At 43.1% G+C, this 18,019-nt stretch overlaps 1 protein-coding gene across 1 annotated transcript in view; it reads right to left on the bottom strand.

The window, feature by feature from the left end:
* kifc3 (kinesin family member C3) overlaps nucleotides 1-15,520 on the bottom strand; it is a 48,014-nt gene extending 32,494 nt beyond the window's left edge. Inside the window, exons 1-2 of the mRNA XM_050042766.1 lie at nucleotides 14,985-15,520; nucleotides 1,120-1,240 (exon numbers count right to left, since the gene is read on the bottom strand). Coding sequence (XP_049898723.1) covers nucleotides 1,120-1,240; nucleotides 14,985-15,269 — 406 coding nt within the window. The 5' untranslated portion in view covers nucleotides 15,270-15,520. The remainder of the gene's footprint in view (nucleotides 1-1,119; nucleotides 1,241-14,984) is intronic.
* Nucleotides 15,521-18,019: the final 2,499 nt, after the last annotated feature.

Below are 18,019 nucleotides of genomic sequence, written 5' to 3'. Positions count from 1 at the left end.
AGAATGTCCCAGCATCATGGTTCTTATATTGCCAGATTCCAGAGAGTCTCCCCTCTTCATATATGGCAGAATATGTCTTCTTCCAACTTGCTATGGTGAGATAAAAATGTAAGAATTTAGGCACACAGATTTGTTTTTTTTCATTGATATAAAAATTAATATAAAAAACAGGCACATAGAAGAACATGAAATAGGATATAGCCCATATTGTCCTGAAAAAAACAAGATATAGCATGTGTATGTAGCCTTTATAATGACTGTGATATGAGCTTAAAAGCAAAGGTAGTAAAAATACCCCAAAAAGGTCTAGGGCCCATAGGGATAAAAAGTACCGAAATAAGGTACCGTTTGGTACCGGTACCAAATTCCAGATACCGGTACCGTATCGGTTCAATTATGAACGGTACCCAACCCTAGTGTCAGCCCTACTATTTTGTTGATTAATCAATTCAACATTTTGTCTATAAAATGTCAGAAAACAGTGAAAAAGGTGACGTCTTCAAATGTCTGATTTTGTCCAACCAACAGTCAAAAATGTTCCGAAAACAGAGACAGAAAAGTGTTGGACGAGTTGGCTTCATAAAAGACTAACAAAGAATCAACTGTTGAAACAGTTTCTGACTGATCCTGTCAGCTGTGAACAAACCAAACCTTTTCATGATTGACACGACGGCCGGGAGGAAAATGATCTTTGATAGAAACAGAGAATAAACTCAGAATAATGAGACGAACACAGTCCGAGCAGAAACAGAAACTCTCTGTGAGTCTGTGACAAAAGCTGCAGTGTTGTTGTTAACCTGATCTGTCGTCTCCTGAGAGTCCGACTGTAAAACGATCAGCTGAGAAAAACACACACACACACACACACACACACACACACACACAGATAAACAAACAAATAAATAAACATGATGTGATCTCACCTGTTCGTCTACGCTCACACACACACTCAGGTTTCCTCTGCTTCCTCTCACTGCTGAGCTCCATTCATTTCTAACAGGTATGACTCACCTCTACACACACACACACACACACACACACACACACACAGTCATGCCAAAAATGCAGCCACGCTGGTGTTTTCTGTTCCTCCTCCTCTGCGACAGACGTCTGACTCACCGTCCAATGAGATATCTTTCTTCCAGAGCTCCTGCAGGCAGGGGGCGTGGCTTAGGTCCCAGGTCTTTCTCGTGCTGAACATGACCGCCGGGCTGAGCAGAGCGCTGGACCGCTGGACCGGCTGCAAACACACACACACACACACACACACACACACACACACACACACAGAGGAAAACAGAGCGTCACACCTGGGCCTTTCAGAATAAAGCTGACATGATTAAAAACAGTCCTGTGAAGGAAGTGAAGTTTTCTCTTTATAACAGCAGCTCTGCAGAACCCCGTTCACATGTTTATGTTACCTGAGGGCCACCGTAGGTTCACTGCAGGGTGGGGGAGGGGCATTTAATCTGCAACCTCACAGGTACATGTTACTGAATCTTACACACCCAACCAGGGACGTCAGTTTCTGTTAATTCTGCTCTCAACACCCGTTTACTGCCGACTGACTGGCTCATTGTTCAGGAAACATAAAAATAAAACTAAGCTTTAGCACCAAATTGAGACGTGAATACATTTTAATATGTTGTGATGCAAATGTTTTTGGTTTGGTTTTGCCGACAGACGGTTGGTTAGCTGCATTAACATTAAAAAAATGGCGCCCAATGCCCATCCTCTGTTCTCCGTTTAGCTAACGTTGGCCTCTGCACTGCACACCAGCTGGTACGGGTGGAAGTTAGCTTGTAGCACCACTCATTTGTGATTACCGCTAGTAACTGGGATGGCATTGCAGCAATACATGGTGGCAACTCTCTGATCTCCCCCTGGTGGCCACGGTGAGTAAGCAGCTTCATTTTGAGCTGCAAACTCCATTGAGCATTGTCAATTATGTTAGCACAACTATCTGTGCTGACCCTGCTAACGGCACTAACAGAGCTAACAGTGATAACAATGCTAAGGGGGGTTTGTGGCTTTGAGCTGCTTCAGCTGCAAACACATCGGCGCTGCCGCAGTACGTCATGTGCCTCCCCAAGCACACACTGGACGTGTCGCACTGCAGTTCGTCAACAGACGACCACACAAAGTTGTTACTGCTTTTACAAAAAGATCTTTAGCTTAAAATGATGTGTGGACTAATTAGCCCACAGAGTCGTATCTTAAAGATACTTCCTGGTGAGTCACAGCTCTGGAGATCGGCTCTTTAGGGAGAAATTAACTTTAATTAGTGGCTGTTCACGCATGATGTGAAGCTAACACACAGGTGGAGGAAGTACAGGTCTGTCAGGTAAAGTAGTAACAACTTTGTGTGGTCGTCTGTTACTGAGCTGCAGCACGACACGTCCGGTTTGTGTTTGGGGCAACACTGTTGGGTCAGGATGGCGTTACAACCAAGTCCCAAGGAATGGTGTTCAGCCGCACGGCAAATTTGTTCCGGTGGCCACTCACGGTATTACAGTGAAAAAAAACCCACAGTTAGCACCATCTCAATAGAAAACAGCAGATAAGTGCAGTACTGTAAACGTCCATGATGGAGGAGAAGCTCCTGGACCAACTGGTGGTACTCCCCATGATCCAGCCTCTCACCCTCAACCAGAGCTACACAATCATAGTTTATATTTGATCGATCTGCTTCCACCCTCTCTGTGTCCGTGATGAGTGAGTACAATCTGTAGGTTTGAACAACTACCCAAGAGCCAGTGCAAAATCAGCTGGATGATGTCCAGAGAGATCTGAACGCTGGCTTCATCCCACAGACTACACACACATCGTTATCGTACAGAGATGATTTAAAATCTACATCCTCGTGTCACACAGGTGAGGTCAGCTGTGTTTGATTTAATAAATCACTATCTCCCAACTCGTCTGTCCTCATCCCGATCCTCGACAGCCTCCTGTCCCGTCTCACCTGTGAGAGCCACCATTCAGACGACAGCCTCTACACTGACCCTGTTCCTTTTTGTCTCACCCGTCCATGTCCGCGGCGAGCCTTCAGCTCCAACGGATGGACGCAGCGCTCTCTCTCCAGCCAGCTCTTGTTGATCAGAGTTCCCACCCAGCCCAGCATGCTGCCGCTCCACACTCACATCCTGCGAACTGGTCCCAGTCGGCCATTCACACAGAACCAGTGACCTTCTGCCAAGCTGAGCCGACCCAGATCCACCTGACCTGGAGTCAGTTAACCCACCTGCAGTCTCTGTCCTGAATCTCAGCGGGATTAGCAGCACCTGATCTGAGAGCAGCGTCAGGACGGACGCAGCGTGAACGTAATCTGTTAATCCTCGGAGCAGATGGCCTCGTTAACCCTCGACTGACTGCAGGACGCAGCCTCAGGCCTGGTTTACTATCAGTTCACACTAAGAGGTTAATGAATGACTCAAACTCTCACTCACACATTCACCTCTCAGCAGCCGCTTTATTAGGTACACCTGGAACATCTAACTCAGTCCAAAAGTATGGAAGCCCTGAGATTTTTCTAAGTCTGAACTTAAGTGTTTTCTCTCCTGAGTTTATGACTTAATAAGGGAAAATAAAAAGGTGTCATGGGTGCACCATAGTGTCATCTTCAGATCAACATTTTAATGTGTCCAATACTTCGGTTTAAGACCAAATACCTGCAGAATTGATGATGTTCATCAGCCTCAGCTGGACTCTGTGTTTAGTGATAATTAGCTAATGTTAGCATTAAGGATGTCACTTTTTGTTTTTTTGTGATAGCCTGAAACACCCAGAAACCAGTAATCAGTTAAAGACATAGCGTGTGTACGGCCTTCTATACATCCATGGCCAGAACGATGCTACTAGCAGTAACTGCCAAATGAGTGGCAGCGAGCTCCCATCAGACCCAGATGGTGTTAACACAACTGGCAGCTGACTAACAGCATCACATGAAAACCTTATTAGCTTTATTTTAATGTGATACGACAAAGTTCTGAGACTAAACTGAGAGGAGCAAAATAAAGCTGCAGACGGACACGTGCAATCTGTCAAAAATATCCTCAGCAATAAACTGATGAACCGTTGACATCTCCAGCTGCAACTGATCATATTTTCATTATTGATTATTTTTATGATTAAAATCAATGAATAACCATCAAAGAGTCAAAAACCTCAAAATCTATAAACATAAAAACACATAAATATGTTTCCTGTGGTTTCAAACATTCGGCAGGATTTCACAACAACTGACTTATTCTCACATCGACGTTCCTTTGATGGTTAAAACCTCCAGGATACGAAGGTATTACACACACACACACACACACACACACACACACACACACACACGATGCATTGTGAGTGTGGATTAAAGCTTTAAGGATACAGTAAGATGCTGACAGCCACACACACACACACACACACACACACACACACACACACAGTATGACAGAGTTATTAATGTTGACAGCTGCTGACACATTTCTCCCTGCAGACTGTCCACACTGCAGAGCTCAGCTTCACCTTAACCCCCCTCCCCCAAAATATATATACACACACACACACACACACACACACACACAGAGTTTGGTCTCAGCTCGGTTGATATTTTCAGTAGATGAGGAACACGTGGAACGATGACTTTTTTCCAGCCAAAGTTTCCAACCAGCCGAATGTTTCCTCAGAGACATCTGCTGCCGTCTGACACCTTCACACTCCACACACACACACACACACACACACACACTGACTGTGGATCAGTCTGAACACGAACACACACACACACACACACACACACACACACACACACACACACACACACTCAGGATCAGTGTGACACAGTTTACAGGTGAAACTGATCACCCAGTGATTCTGTAGCAGGTCACATGACGCCCCCTGGTGGTAAACAGTTCATGTCACTGTGAGTTAACCGTCTTTCTCAGTCTGTTCTTTAACGCTAAAGCAATAAAAATAAAATGGTGGGCTCTCCTGAGGCAAAGTGGTCCCAGGGGAGGGGCCACACTAACAGTGATTCAAGTAGGACTTGATGACGTGGCATATTTGGACTTCCAGTGTGCGTCTGGTGCCCGGGCCTTGAGCCATAGGGCCTAACAATCAATCAATCAATCAATTTTATTTATAAAGCCCAATATCACAAATCACAATTTGCCTCACAGGGCTTTACAGCATACGACATCCCTCTGTCCTTATGACCCTCACAGCTGATCAGGAAAAACTCCCCAAAAAACCCTTTAACGGGGAAAAAACCAGAGAGCTGCTGCTCAGCGGGCTCACCACCTGCAGCTGCAACACATCTGTCTGAACCACTGCACAACACACCACTACCTTTATATTAGAATTAATCTTTTAATTTAAGGATCCCCAGAAATTAATTAATCAGTGACTGACATCAGCAGCTGTGTGAGGCTGTGCTCAGACACAGTGACGCTGAGACCTAAATGCTAACACTGATGAGTAATGTCTTATTTATGGTGTTAGCATGCTAACATTAGCATGCTAACATGAGCTAAATAGCACTGATAACAGTCGAAGCAAAAAAAAAAAAAAAAAAAACTAGAGACAAACTATATTTATAATTATTATTATTGTTACAGTTTAAAATTATGGTGCAGATTTATTTTAATTTCTCTCTTTTACGGTCATTTCCTCCTTAATTTGTTTAACTCTTGTTTTCTTGTTTTTAATTTTCTCTTAACTACTTTCCTAATTTTTCGGGTCATTTCTTTTCTGGTTGCTCATCACCTCATCACCTTGTTTATAAAGAAATGAAGTCAATCAGCTCAGGTTTCAAAGGGTTAAATGATTACTATCAGATAATTATTAATCTAAAGATGAGCAGAGGGATTTATTTTATTCAGCTGAAACAGTCTGATGATGACGAAGACATTTCTTTAATCGTTACAGAAAATCAACATTTAAACTGAAATATTTCCCCCAACATTTAACGTCACAATATTAAAACACTGACAATAAACCATGAAATCTGCAGCACATCATCTCTGCTCTGTTTCCCTCCTGGAGACACTCTAACATCCTCCTCTTCATCCCTCCTCCCTTTCTTTATCAGTCCTCCTCCTCTTCATCCCTCCTCCCTTTCTTTATCAGTCCTCCTCCTCTTCATCCCTCCTCCCTCCTCTTCTCCTCTAAACTGGGTCAAATCATCTCATTCTGTTGTGTTTCAGTCTCCATGTGTTCACAGTCAAACCCTGTCTGCACTCTCTCTCTCTCTCACACACACACACACACTCTCACTCACACACACACACACACACACACACACACACACACACACACACACACACCAGAGACTCCACACAGACAGAGTGTTTCTGTAGCGTGAGGTAAATCAGATCAAAACAAACTGTTTGTGTGAATGAGCTCATTAAAACATGATCATCAGTGTTTGTGTTATTTTCAATGATCTGATCTGATCAGCGTCTCCTTCTTTGTGTCTCTTCGTCTGTCTGTAAAAACAGACATATTGTGTTTCATCGTCAGCAGCAGACGAGTCTGTTTGCTGAGCCGCAGCAGGAGAAACCGCTTCATTAAATCAGGCAGAAAAATGCTGGAACAGCTTTTATGAAAAATAAACATATTTAAAATATGAGCCTCAGATATGAAGCAGTAACTGTTGATGTCTCTGCAGCCTGATGATATTCAGAGTTTCTTCTCTTTCTCCTCTGACACAGCGTTTACATTTCATTTGTTTTTTTTAATTGTCTGTTATATTTTTTTCTGTCCATCCCTGTGGAGGTGGAGGGAAAAAGGAGAATGATCAATCATCACTCATCACTGGTCGTCTTTCACAACATGTGTGATGTCCTATTATTATTGTTATGATTATTATTATTATTATTATTATTATTGTTATTATTGTTATTATTTATTTTTTATTGTCTCAGTCACTGTGTCTGTTCATGTTCCAGCTCAGCTGTTACTGTAGTAACATAAAATGTGTCACCAGATGGGCGGAGCTACATTTGAAGTACCACATGACAGTCACTGAATCCTCCACAGGAACTTCCTGCAAATGTTTCACAATAAAAGCTTGTTAAGGCCCATACACATGCCACGTTTTTTTGCACCTTAAAATTCATTGTTTTCAATGTAGACGTGCGACAAATGCACTCAAACGCCAGAGCAACACCACTGCAGCAGGGCATGCATTCCTGAGCACCCATTTTTCAGTTTGAGATAAACTGAGTTCAAATTATAGAACGCAGCAGCGCACACCTCATGTCATGTGATGAGGACCAACCAGTCACAGCTGACAGGTATCTTTTCTTCTTCAGTAAATATCAGTCTGTGATAAATGTGAGAAGACCTCAGATGCAGCCTGCCGCCACGCTCTTAAAAGCTGCCACAGAAAAGGCACAAGAGTTGCACCCAGCGCCGACCTCTTGTTTTCCAGGTGGTTAAAGACGCGGCGTGTGGACGGCCCCTTAAAAAATGAAGGGATTCTCTCAGCTGAAACGATAAAGGGCTTTTAATTTGAAACAGATACAGGAAGTGTTGAGTTTGAAATGACGGCACAATGCATTAAATTTAAAAGGAAGGGACGCCCCGTGGGTAGAGCAGGTGTCCCCTGTACAAAGGCAATGTCCTCGCTGCAGCAGGCGTGGGTTTGATTCCAGCCTGCTGCCCTTTCTGCTGCCTGTTTTTTTTCTTTCTTAAGAATAAACTGTTAGTCACAGGTTTCTGAGTCCAGCTGAAGAAAATGATGAACGTCATCAGCTCTGCAGGTTTCACCGGGTCAATGGTCTCAGGCTGTCAAAGGCAAAACTGACATCCCACATCCCAAGCTGCAGCAACACATCTTTACATCATATTAGAGACACGTCTGGCCACAGCAGTAAACAGCTCTCTACTAACACACACACACACACACACACACACACACACACACGCCAGGGGACAATCCAGGGCTCAGTGTCCTGCTGAAGGACGCCAAAACACAGTGGAGACAGCGACCGACCAACCAAACACTGAACACATGAGTCGCTCCGTTAGCTGCAGCCTGAAACTAAAACCTTAACAGGAAGCTAAACCCCGCACAGCACAAAATATCAATGAGATATGAATCTCACACACACACACACACACACACACACAGCTGAATGAAGTCGATGAAAGCTCCACGTTTTGACCCACTTTAACAGTGGCTGAAATCACAATGAGACCTGGAGAGTCTAAAAATACCAGCGTGTAGCTCCGCCCACACCTGCTGAGACAGGAGGGAGCGTGAGACCGCCGCTGCCTCTGAACGCCGCAGGCTGACACGCTGCATCCATGATCATTTTCAACCTCTCCCTCTACATGCTGCAGTTTGTCCCTCATCTGCACCTGTCGATGGGTTACTGAATGGGCCTATCGGGCACAGGCCCTGGGGCCCAAACTGTCAGAGCCCCTGACACACCCTTCCCCTGCAAAATGTTGAAGGTAAAATCACAAGTACCGACCAGGAAGAGACTCAAAAGGACCACAAAGAGACACAATCAGAATCCCTGTCCTGTGGTTGTATGACTCCGCCCACCAGTCCACCCTGTGGTTGTATGACTCCGCCCACCAGTCCAGTGTCTCTGACAGTCTCCATCCATGTCAGTGAAAACATGGATGCTTCACACACAGAAGATCTATACAATCAGCACAGTTTCAAGATTAGAGTCACCAATTCAGTATCTGACCAAATGTCTCCCCTTCTGTTCCTGAGATATGACGTTAAAACATGATGATGTCACAGTCAAGCTGACCTTTGACCTTCATTATTTTATCCTGTTAGACATTTGTGTCAAGTTTGGTCATAATTAGTGAATGAATTCTTCAGTTATGGACAAAAATATGTTTTGTGACACACTGTCCACACTGACCTTTGACCTTTTACCACAAAACTCGAATCGGTTTAGTCTTCAGTTCGAGTGGATGTTTGTGCCAAATTTGAAGAAATTGCCTTGAGGCATTCTTGTGATAGCGTGTTCATGAGAACGATACAGACGGCAACCTGAAGACATAATGCCTCTGGTCGTGGCTATCACCGGCATGGAGGCCTAATAAAGATAACCCTGGATGATCATGTGACTCCTGAAACTGACGTGTGATCAGCTGATGGTTTCACCAGTCAGGAACTCTCACTCTGTTGGTTTGTCTGAACCATAAAAATTCTCTGACCTTCTTCACGCATATAAATCTTAAATATTTTCCAAGGTCACAGCGACCTTTGACCCTCGACCACCAAAATCTAATCAGTTCATCATTGAGTTTAAGTGAACGTTAGTGCCAAATTTAAATCAAAATTCCCCCGAGGTATTTCTGAAATATTGCGTTCACAAAATGAGACAGGGGAGGTCACAGTGACCTTGACCTTTGATCTATGACCATTGAAAACTAATCAGGTCATTGTTAAGGCAAAGTGCACGTTTGTGCCAAATTTGAAGAAACTCCCTTCAGGCGTTCTTCAGATATCGCGTTCACAAAGACAGGACGTACGTATGGACAACCTCTAAACATAACGACTCCGGCCGTGGCTGTCGCCGGCGTGGAGAGGCGTGTCCTGTTCCACTGTAGGAGAGGGGGTGGGGCCCTGAGTGTACCTGTGCCCAGGGGCCCACTGTCTCATAGTCAGCCCATGTCTGCACCTGTATCCTGTATCCTGTGTCTGCACCTGTTCTGCGGCGTGGTGTGAACACGTCCACCTTTGTTGGCGTGAGACGAGCTGGACAGTGAAATTACAACGAGAAGCTCCGCCTCTAAAACAAGACGAACGTTAATAAAAACCACAATCATCAGACCTGCTTCAGCGAGCCGCAGACAGACGCTCGTACATGTGAGACACAGAGACGATCACAGCAGGCAGAACACAGAGAGGAAACGTTACCAGACAAAAGGAGGATTATCAGGACGAGTGAGGACGTCCACACGGGGACAGAAATCACACAGAAAATAAAGCTGCACGCCGCCGTCCCTCTGAACACACGACACGTATTCAGGTCATCACTGGAAACACAAGCCGCTGCATCAGGTTACAGCCAGACCTCCATCTCACCCACTGCTCCCCACCTCTGTTCAACATGTCTGTGTTCTCCTCTCTATCCTGAGACCTCCGTCCCTCCGTCCCACCATCGCTCCTCTTTGTGTCCCTCCATCCCTTCGTCTGCTCCTTACCTCCCTCCCTGCGGCTTCGCCATCCGCATCATCGCTGCATCCTCCTCGTCCTCACTGCAGCTCCACACACACACACACACGCAGCAGGATCAGTGTCAACGCCACCCGTAGACCCCCTCAACACACACACACACACACACACACACACACACACACACACAGCTTCCTCCCTCTCGGTTCCCCTAGCAACAGCACAGCAGCATCACACCTCCTCTGGCCCCGCCCCCTCCTCCTCCTCCCTCCTCCCTGATAAATATTTCAGCGTCAACTGAAGCGTGAGGAGCAGCTCCTCCTCTGACTGAAATATTCAACAGCCCTGTGTGTGTGTGTGTATGTGTGTGTGTGTGTGTGTGTGTGTGTGTGTGTGTGTGTGTGTGTGTGTGTGTGTGTGAGAGACTACAATAACTTAATCTGGAGTTTTTACTTTTCTTTTGTCATTTTGTCTCTAAAGTGTTACATCACATCCTGTTTTTATATTTCTACACTTTGTTTATGTTTATTGTTCTTTATCGTAACTTCCCTTTAAATTAAAAAAATACAATGAAATTTAAAAACTGTCCTCAGCTTGAAACTTTTTGGCAGTTTGAGAGAAAACAAATAATTTTTTGGCCTGAATCATCCGTCACATTAATATCTTAAATAGTTAAATAAATATTTAGATGGAATCCACAATTAAATATTTTAGAATGTTTCTAATCTTAAAACAGACGTAAAATATAAAACCATAAATTAATAAATGCTGAAATCAGATGAAATGTTTCTGTTCACATTAATGGTTATGGGAGGAGGTCTGGCAGAGATGAATGCACCTGTCATGTTGTTAAAGCATCAGGTCATCACTGACCTGCAGTTTGGTCGAGTGCATCAAATAAAGACGCAGTAAAGCTACAGTTAGTCCAGAACAGAGACGCACGACTGACCTGTGACAGAAGAGCTGACATCATCAGACGTCGTTTGGTCACTGGTGAAGGACATGATGGTTTTTTCTCTGCTCAACAAATCCTCCAGGAAGCTTCAACTACTTCAGCTTCTTCTGAACATCATGTTGTTACAGGTGAATTTTCTCCGTTGCTGTCAGGCTGTCCTCACATTTTACTCAAAATATTTAATCTGTTGTCTTTTAAATTCTCTGTAAATATTTGTTTTTATGTTTTTTTAAAATCTCTTATAATAATTTTTCTATTAACTTTTATTATTTATAGATTTGTTTGTTCCACTGAACTCCAGATTATTATTTCTGTTTTTTAACTTCATTACTCATTCATGTGTGTTTATATGTTACTGTATGTTACAGTATGTGTGCAAGGCGAGCTGTTGCCCCTGGTGGGATTAATTAAGTTGTCTGAATCTGATTTATGAGAAATATTTTATTGTCTAAACTCCAGATATCCTTTAACAGCAATTTCTTACAGTAGTAACAACGATTAAATCAACACTAGGGGTGAGGCAAGAGGGTGTTTTTCACTTCCACCATGCTGTGATGATCGGAGGGATGAAATTATGGGATGGTTTGCACTCAGACATCACACATGTAACAAGTGCAGCTGTTTTTACAAAGAGGATAAACAAACAAGAGGTTGTTTGTTTATCTCGATACAGTGTGGATACTTGTTGTAATTGTTGTCATTAATAGTTTTATTGTGGTTAATCTGTTGGTTTGTTTTTTGTTTCATTTTGTTTGTTTGTTTTTTTGATTCCTGTTTTCTTGTTGTATTTTGCTCCTTTGTGCCTTGGCTTTATAAAGATATATTTGTGTTACACTATGACGTAATGTTCGCTTGAGTGGACCCCAGGAAGAGAAGCTGCTTCTTGGTAGTGACTGATAAACAAATAAACACATGTTTAAAAGCAGGATGTAACAAACTGACAGTAATGTAAAGACTTTAATGGAGCTGCAGACAGTTTGAACCTGACAGGTAAAAAAGAGAAACGATCATTCCTGAAGTCAGTTTAATAGAAACCTTCACAGCTGATCTTTGATACAAGTACAGACGGGGTTTTTTTGGGGCTGTGCAGGATCAGTTTGTGACGTCAGAGATCAGCGGTCAGATTATCATCATCGGATGATGAATGTGTGGTTACATAACTCCTGATCTGACGGACAGAGACTCCACACACACCAGCGTCCACATGTAAAAGGATTTCAGCCTCTAAACATCATGTGATCAGAAACATTCCTCTGCTGATGACAGGAAACGTCACGCTGACGACCGCAAACCTCCCATTTCACTGGAACATTGACCAGGACACACACACACACACACACACACACACACACCAGCAGCGTGACAAGTTTCAGTTTCTAATGTTTCTCCATGTGCAGTGAATCAATGACAACCAGCAGGATCTCTGTCGTCCAATCAGAACCACCACAGAGAAATGTTGAATTTAGGCCTCTGGCTTCACAAAGACTCTCTGACTGATACACACTCTGATAAAGACTCTGTAAAGAGCGACATCACCACGACCACAGCCATGTGCAAATGTCTCTTTGTATGAAACAGGCATGTTTTATCCACCACTGCACATAAAGTCAATATTTAACAGAAGCTGAATTTGTTTCAGCTTCAGATCAAAATCAGTTTCCTGCAGCTTCATAAACCAGATTCATAAAATACAGAAAAAGTCAAACAACAACAAACACAAGAGACGTTTCAGTCAGAGGCTGATAAACTCTACACCACGTATGGACTCGACTCACATGACTCGGACTCACGTCACAAATTTGACAACTTTACACTCGACTTGAAAAAAAATCAAAAAGACTCGATTTGGATTTTAAAGGCTCATTTATGCTCAACGTTAAATACAGATCCGGATACGGACGGAGCCTTCTGTCCGGGCTCTGCGTTCATTTCGTCCGTATTTCTGCACATTTCCATAAAGCTTACGGATACGGGCCAAACGGAGCAGTACCACCGGGAACCGTGGGGGCAGAGTTGCTGTCACTACCTGATACATAGCTCTAGTGAGACACGAAGAAGAAATAACAATTCAATTTCTCTCATCGGCAGTACTAGAGAAAAGAATTCTCCGTCCTCCAGTCGCGATGTATTTAACGGCCTCACCGACCACCGCCTCCTACAACGCTGCCTCTGTTTTTGTCTTTTATGCAAGAGGTACATTATCAATATCTCCTCCACAGTCGCCATGTTTGTTTTTGAGTTTGTTGTTGTCATAAACTTTTGACGCTGGGCTGCCCCCTGGTGGATATATTGGTTAACATCCATGCCAACGTAAAGGGCACATGGAAGTATGTGGGCAGTGAAGGTTACATCGTTTGAAACGGACGTATACGTTTTCGTACGTAAAGGGAGCATAAATGGGCCCTCACACTGATGACTCGTGACTTGACTTGGACTTGCCACCTTCCTCCAACCCAAAGATGAAAGTCTTTAATGAATTTTCCTTCACTTCCTGAATCAACCAACATTAAAACTGTTTGTTGTCAGAGTGTCGACACTGAACTGTTCAGATGATCCACTTTGTTCATCATCCAATCAGGCTGCAGGAGAGAAGAACTGATGTTACGTTACTGACTGCCAGCTGAAAAAGAAATTAGTACTAAAGATAATTTAGCTCACGTGCAAAAACTTCATGGTGGTCAACAAAGAACAGGCTGCAGTATGTAACACGTGCACGTTTTGTTGACAAGACGAGATGAACTGTTGGTGGTGGACACACATAATGACTGAAATTTTTTCAATTTTCAGCGACTAAAACATTTTGAATTTTCGTTCTCTGATAAGTGGAGGAGTTTGATAAACTGAGGAGTTTCACAGGCACATTGGAGATTATGGAGATTCTCGTAGTGACTTCCTGTTGACTCGTCTTTTCTGAAAGCTCACAGATACACATCACATGGAGCAGAACCACCAGAGATCATGGAGGCAGAGTAGCGTAGTTCAAGTGAGATACGACCACAGGAGACGATGACGAAATTCTAACAGACGTAATGAATCAGTAATATAGGGAAGAGAATCCTCCGTCCACACGTCAGGATGTATCTAATGACCTCACAGACCTCCGCCATCCACAACAATGCCTCCATTTAAAGGTACAATATTACGACCTCATCCACGGTTACCTCTTTAGTTGCTATGTGAAACTTTTGACTCCGCCCTCTGGTGCCATCTATTGGCTGTTTCTATGGCAACATAAATGACACATGGAAGTATGAAGACGGGGACCTTTGCAGCGTTTGAGACAGGATTTATTTTCATTCGTAAAGGGAGAATAAATGACGGCGTTAAAGTGTCGACCTGAACTGTGTCCGAGGTGGACAGACAGCTGCCGGCCAATCAGAGAGCAGGATTCTACACGGCATAAAATAATTGAACTTCCAGGAAAGTTTTAGTGTTTCCTTTACAGCTGCGGTCGGATCAGATAACGTTATCACCTCTTTTCATCTGGTCATCTGATCTGGATTCATCTGGATTTTGTTCTTTCAAGTTGAGGGTGAAGAAGTATTCAGATATTTTACTGAGGCAGAAGTCGCAGTATGACAAAATAAAAATACTCCAGTACAAGTTAAAGTCCTGCATTAAAATGTTTCTCAGATAAAAGTAACGAGACGTACTCAAAATATCAAAAATAGAAATACTCAGTGTAGAAACGAGTTATTATTAATTATTTTATGCATCCTATATTCATGAGGTGATTCTGTATGTTTTGTTTGTTATCTAACTAAAGCTGGAAATACTCGTCTACAGTAAAAGTACCTCAGATCTGTACTTGAGTAAAAGTACTTTCCACAGCAGTTGGTAAAACACAGACCCTCTTGTGTCTGAACCTGATCTCCATCTGCTCACCTGCCCTCGCCTCCTGCTGTCGGGGACGTTACGCACGGCGCCACCTCCTCGTCTCCTCTTCCCTTCAGCCCTGCAGCTCCTCGCTCCTTTCCACTCCACCTTCACTGCATCATCTCCTCCACGCTGGGACCTGGACGCCCCCCACACCTCAGGGACGCCTCCATCCTCAGGACGGTCCCTCTGTCCTCCACCATCAGACCTCCGTCCGGACTCCAGCGCCTTGTTGTTCCAGCTCTTGAGGAGGCTGTGGAGGGTCAGGACCGCCAGGGTGCACAGGACGTACATGACCTTGTCCCACAGGTCCAGCTCACCTGGAGGAAACCGCTCAGACCGAAGGTTACTCTCTGTGGACGATCAGCTCCATCGTATCAGGTGAAAGACGACGTCGTCCAGGTGAGAGCCGGCAGTGTTTCCATCCTCAGAGGTTTGAATTCAGCCTCTGTGTCCTCGTCTGAATATTTTCCCTCCGGCTGAACGAAGCTCATCAGCTGTTTTAATCTGCTGCACTTTGTTTAATCCGCTCTCCGTCTCTGCTTTTATATCTCACCTGTTTCACCTCTGCACTGAGCCCCGCCCCCTCACAGTCCACAGCTCCTTTCCACAGAACTGATAAACACCAGTGGACCTTGTCCCGTCGTCTCTGTTGTTGTCACGTCCTCAGTAATGTGAACAGTAACCAGAGCCAGCAGCTTCAGTTTCTCGGTAACTCAAGACTCGCACAGCGATCTGTCTTCACGTCAGGTTAAAGTCGCAGACACGTCATTATCACACTTATTCAACATCTGCACGCCGAGCAGACGTTGAATAAGTATTCTTATAAAGAGGAGCGAGGGGCAGTTCAGTGTCACACAAAAAGGACAAAAAAATAAAGAACAATTGGGCTGGATTTTGATTTTTGTTTGACTTAAACACTTAATGATTTAAACAGGAAGTCACTGGGCAGGAACAGAGTTTGACCGCTGGTGTTTCACTTGAAAACATAATCTGAAAAGAAAAAAATAAAACTAGATTTTTGTTTGTATATGAAAAAATATAAGACAAGAATAAAACTAAAACAAAATGCAATTTTTTCAGCCAGATTTCAATTTTTTTTTGACCAACAAAAGAATTAAATGGGAAGTTGCAGAAACAAGGTCTGACCTCTGGTGTTTGACTTAAAAAAATTGTTTTTCTAGAAAATACGTTTAATTTTTTTTTTGCATTGAAAAACTTTAAAAGCAGGAGGAAAAAAGTTATTTAAGCTAGGTTTGGATTTTCGTTTGACTAAAAAACTTTAAGTGAGAAAAAATAATTTTTTTGTAAAATTATTCAAACAAGAAATTACATTTAGATTCTATTTAAAAAAAATGTTTAAAAGAGCAGAATAATTTAAAAATGTATTTTGTTGGCAAAATTTAGATTTTTGTTAAATAATAATTTAAGTGAAATCGGTCGAAGGAGAAAATACATTGATTTTTTTTTTACTAGAAGAATCTTTTTAGCTACATTTATATTTTTGTTTGAAACAAAAAACGATTTAAATTTTTACCTGGCAGAAAGTAACCACTGGAGTTCCACTTAAAAAAAAAACGCTTTTATTTCAACCTGTCAAACAGAGAAGAAAATATATTTAATGAATTTAAAAGAGTTTAATTTGTATAAATAGCATGCTTTTCTTTTAGCTAGATGTAGATTTTTGTTTGACTAAAAAAAAAAAAAAACCCCTAAGTGAGTAAAATAAAAGAACATAGCTTTTAGGCGAGGACGCAGAGCTGTTCTGCAAAAAATAAAACAGAAACAGACTTTAGTTTTATTGACACTTAAAGAAAGCTTCCCTGTTTTACAGTAAAACTGTAAAATGAGCTCAAACTCCAAAGAGTTTCTGCAGTGATACAGTTACTTCCAACATCTCCACTTTCCCAGCGGGTATGAGTCTGAATAAAATCCTGCGTGACGCCGATTTAAATCAGGAAATGATCCAAGGAACAGAAAACGAGACGTTGCAAACTTCCTGAAGTTTTTTCTCCAGCCTGATGGGAAAAATCCAAATCATCTGCTGAGTCTGAACTTCACGTTTGTTCCACCGTCGAGCTCCCAGTGTTCGACTCCATCCTCCGGCTGCTTCGTTAGTTCATTAGTCCGGTTTGCCCTCTGATTGGACGAGCAGCAGGTCTGAAGGTGAAAGTAAAGAGCTGCAGGCTTGTCCCTCGCTCTCGTTATCCTCTGTGACAGATTAAAGCCGAGTCTTCACCTCCATCAGAGAGAGACAGAGCCCTCCACTCAGAGTGCACCTCTCTGGCCCCTCCCTCCCCGTCCTGAGACCATCTGTTGTTTCTGCAGGATAAAACTCTGCAGAGGACGCTCACTGATGATGTAACACGACATCATACCACAACATGGCTTTATGTTCAATATCTGCAGGAGATGGATCTGTTGCTCTCAGAGAACTCACTGATGCATCGAAACAACTTTTAAAGTTCAGTCATTTCACATTTCAGATTTTTGTATCAATAATTTCTGTCATATAAACAGAAATGTGACTTTGACTCAGACTGGAGTGTGTTTACATCAGCTGATTCACCGATTTGTCACATTTATTTAATTTTTATATCAGGCTCGTTTCTACGTTTGTAAAACTGTATTTACACATTTTATTATAAATATTCTTATTTTAAAGTTGTCACCATGTAAAGCACTCTGGTATCATGTTTTCAATCTCCGTTACACTCTACTACTTGATCCAAATACTGATTCACAACTCAATCATTCAGTCATTCATTCATAATCTGTAACTGCTTATCCCGTTAAGAATTGTGGGGGGCGGAGCCTATCTCAGCTGACATTGGGTGAGAGGCGGGGTTCACCCTGGAGCCTATCTCAGCTGACATTGGGTGAGAGGCGGGGTTCACCCTGAACAGGTCACCAGACTATCACAGGGCTGACACATAGAGACAGACAACCATTCACACTCACATTCACACCTACGGACAATTTAGAGTCACCAATTAACCTGCATGTCTTTGGACTGTGGGAGGAAGCTGGAGCACCTGGAGGAA

The sequence above is a fragment of the Epinephelus moara genome, chromosome 1 (genome assembly GCF_006386435.1).
Source record: "Epinephelus moara isolate mb chromosome 1, YSFRI_EMoa_1.0, whole genome shotgun sequence".
Taxonomy (NCBI): domain Eukaryota; kingdom Metazoa; phylum Chordata; class Actinopteri; order Perciformes; family Serranidae; genus Epinephelus; species Epinephelus moara.
The sequence above is the reverse complement of the archived record's forward strand: the minus strand, read 5'-3'. Positions and strand labels throughout refer to the sequence as shown.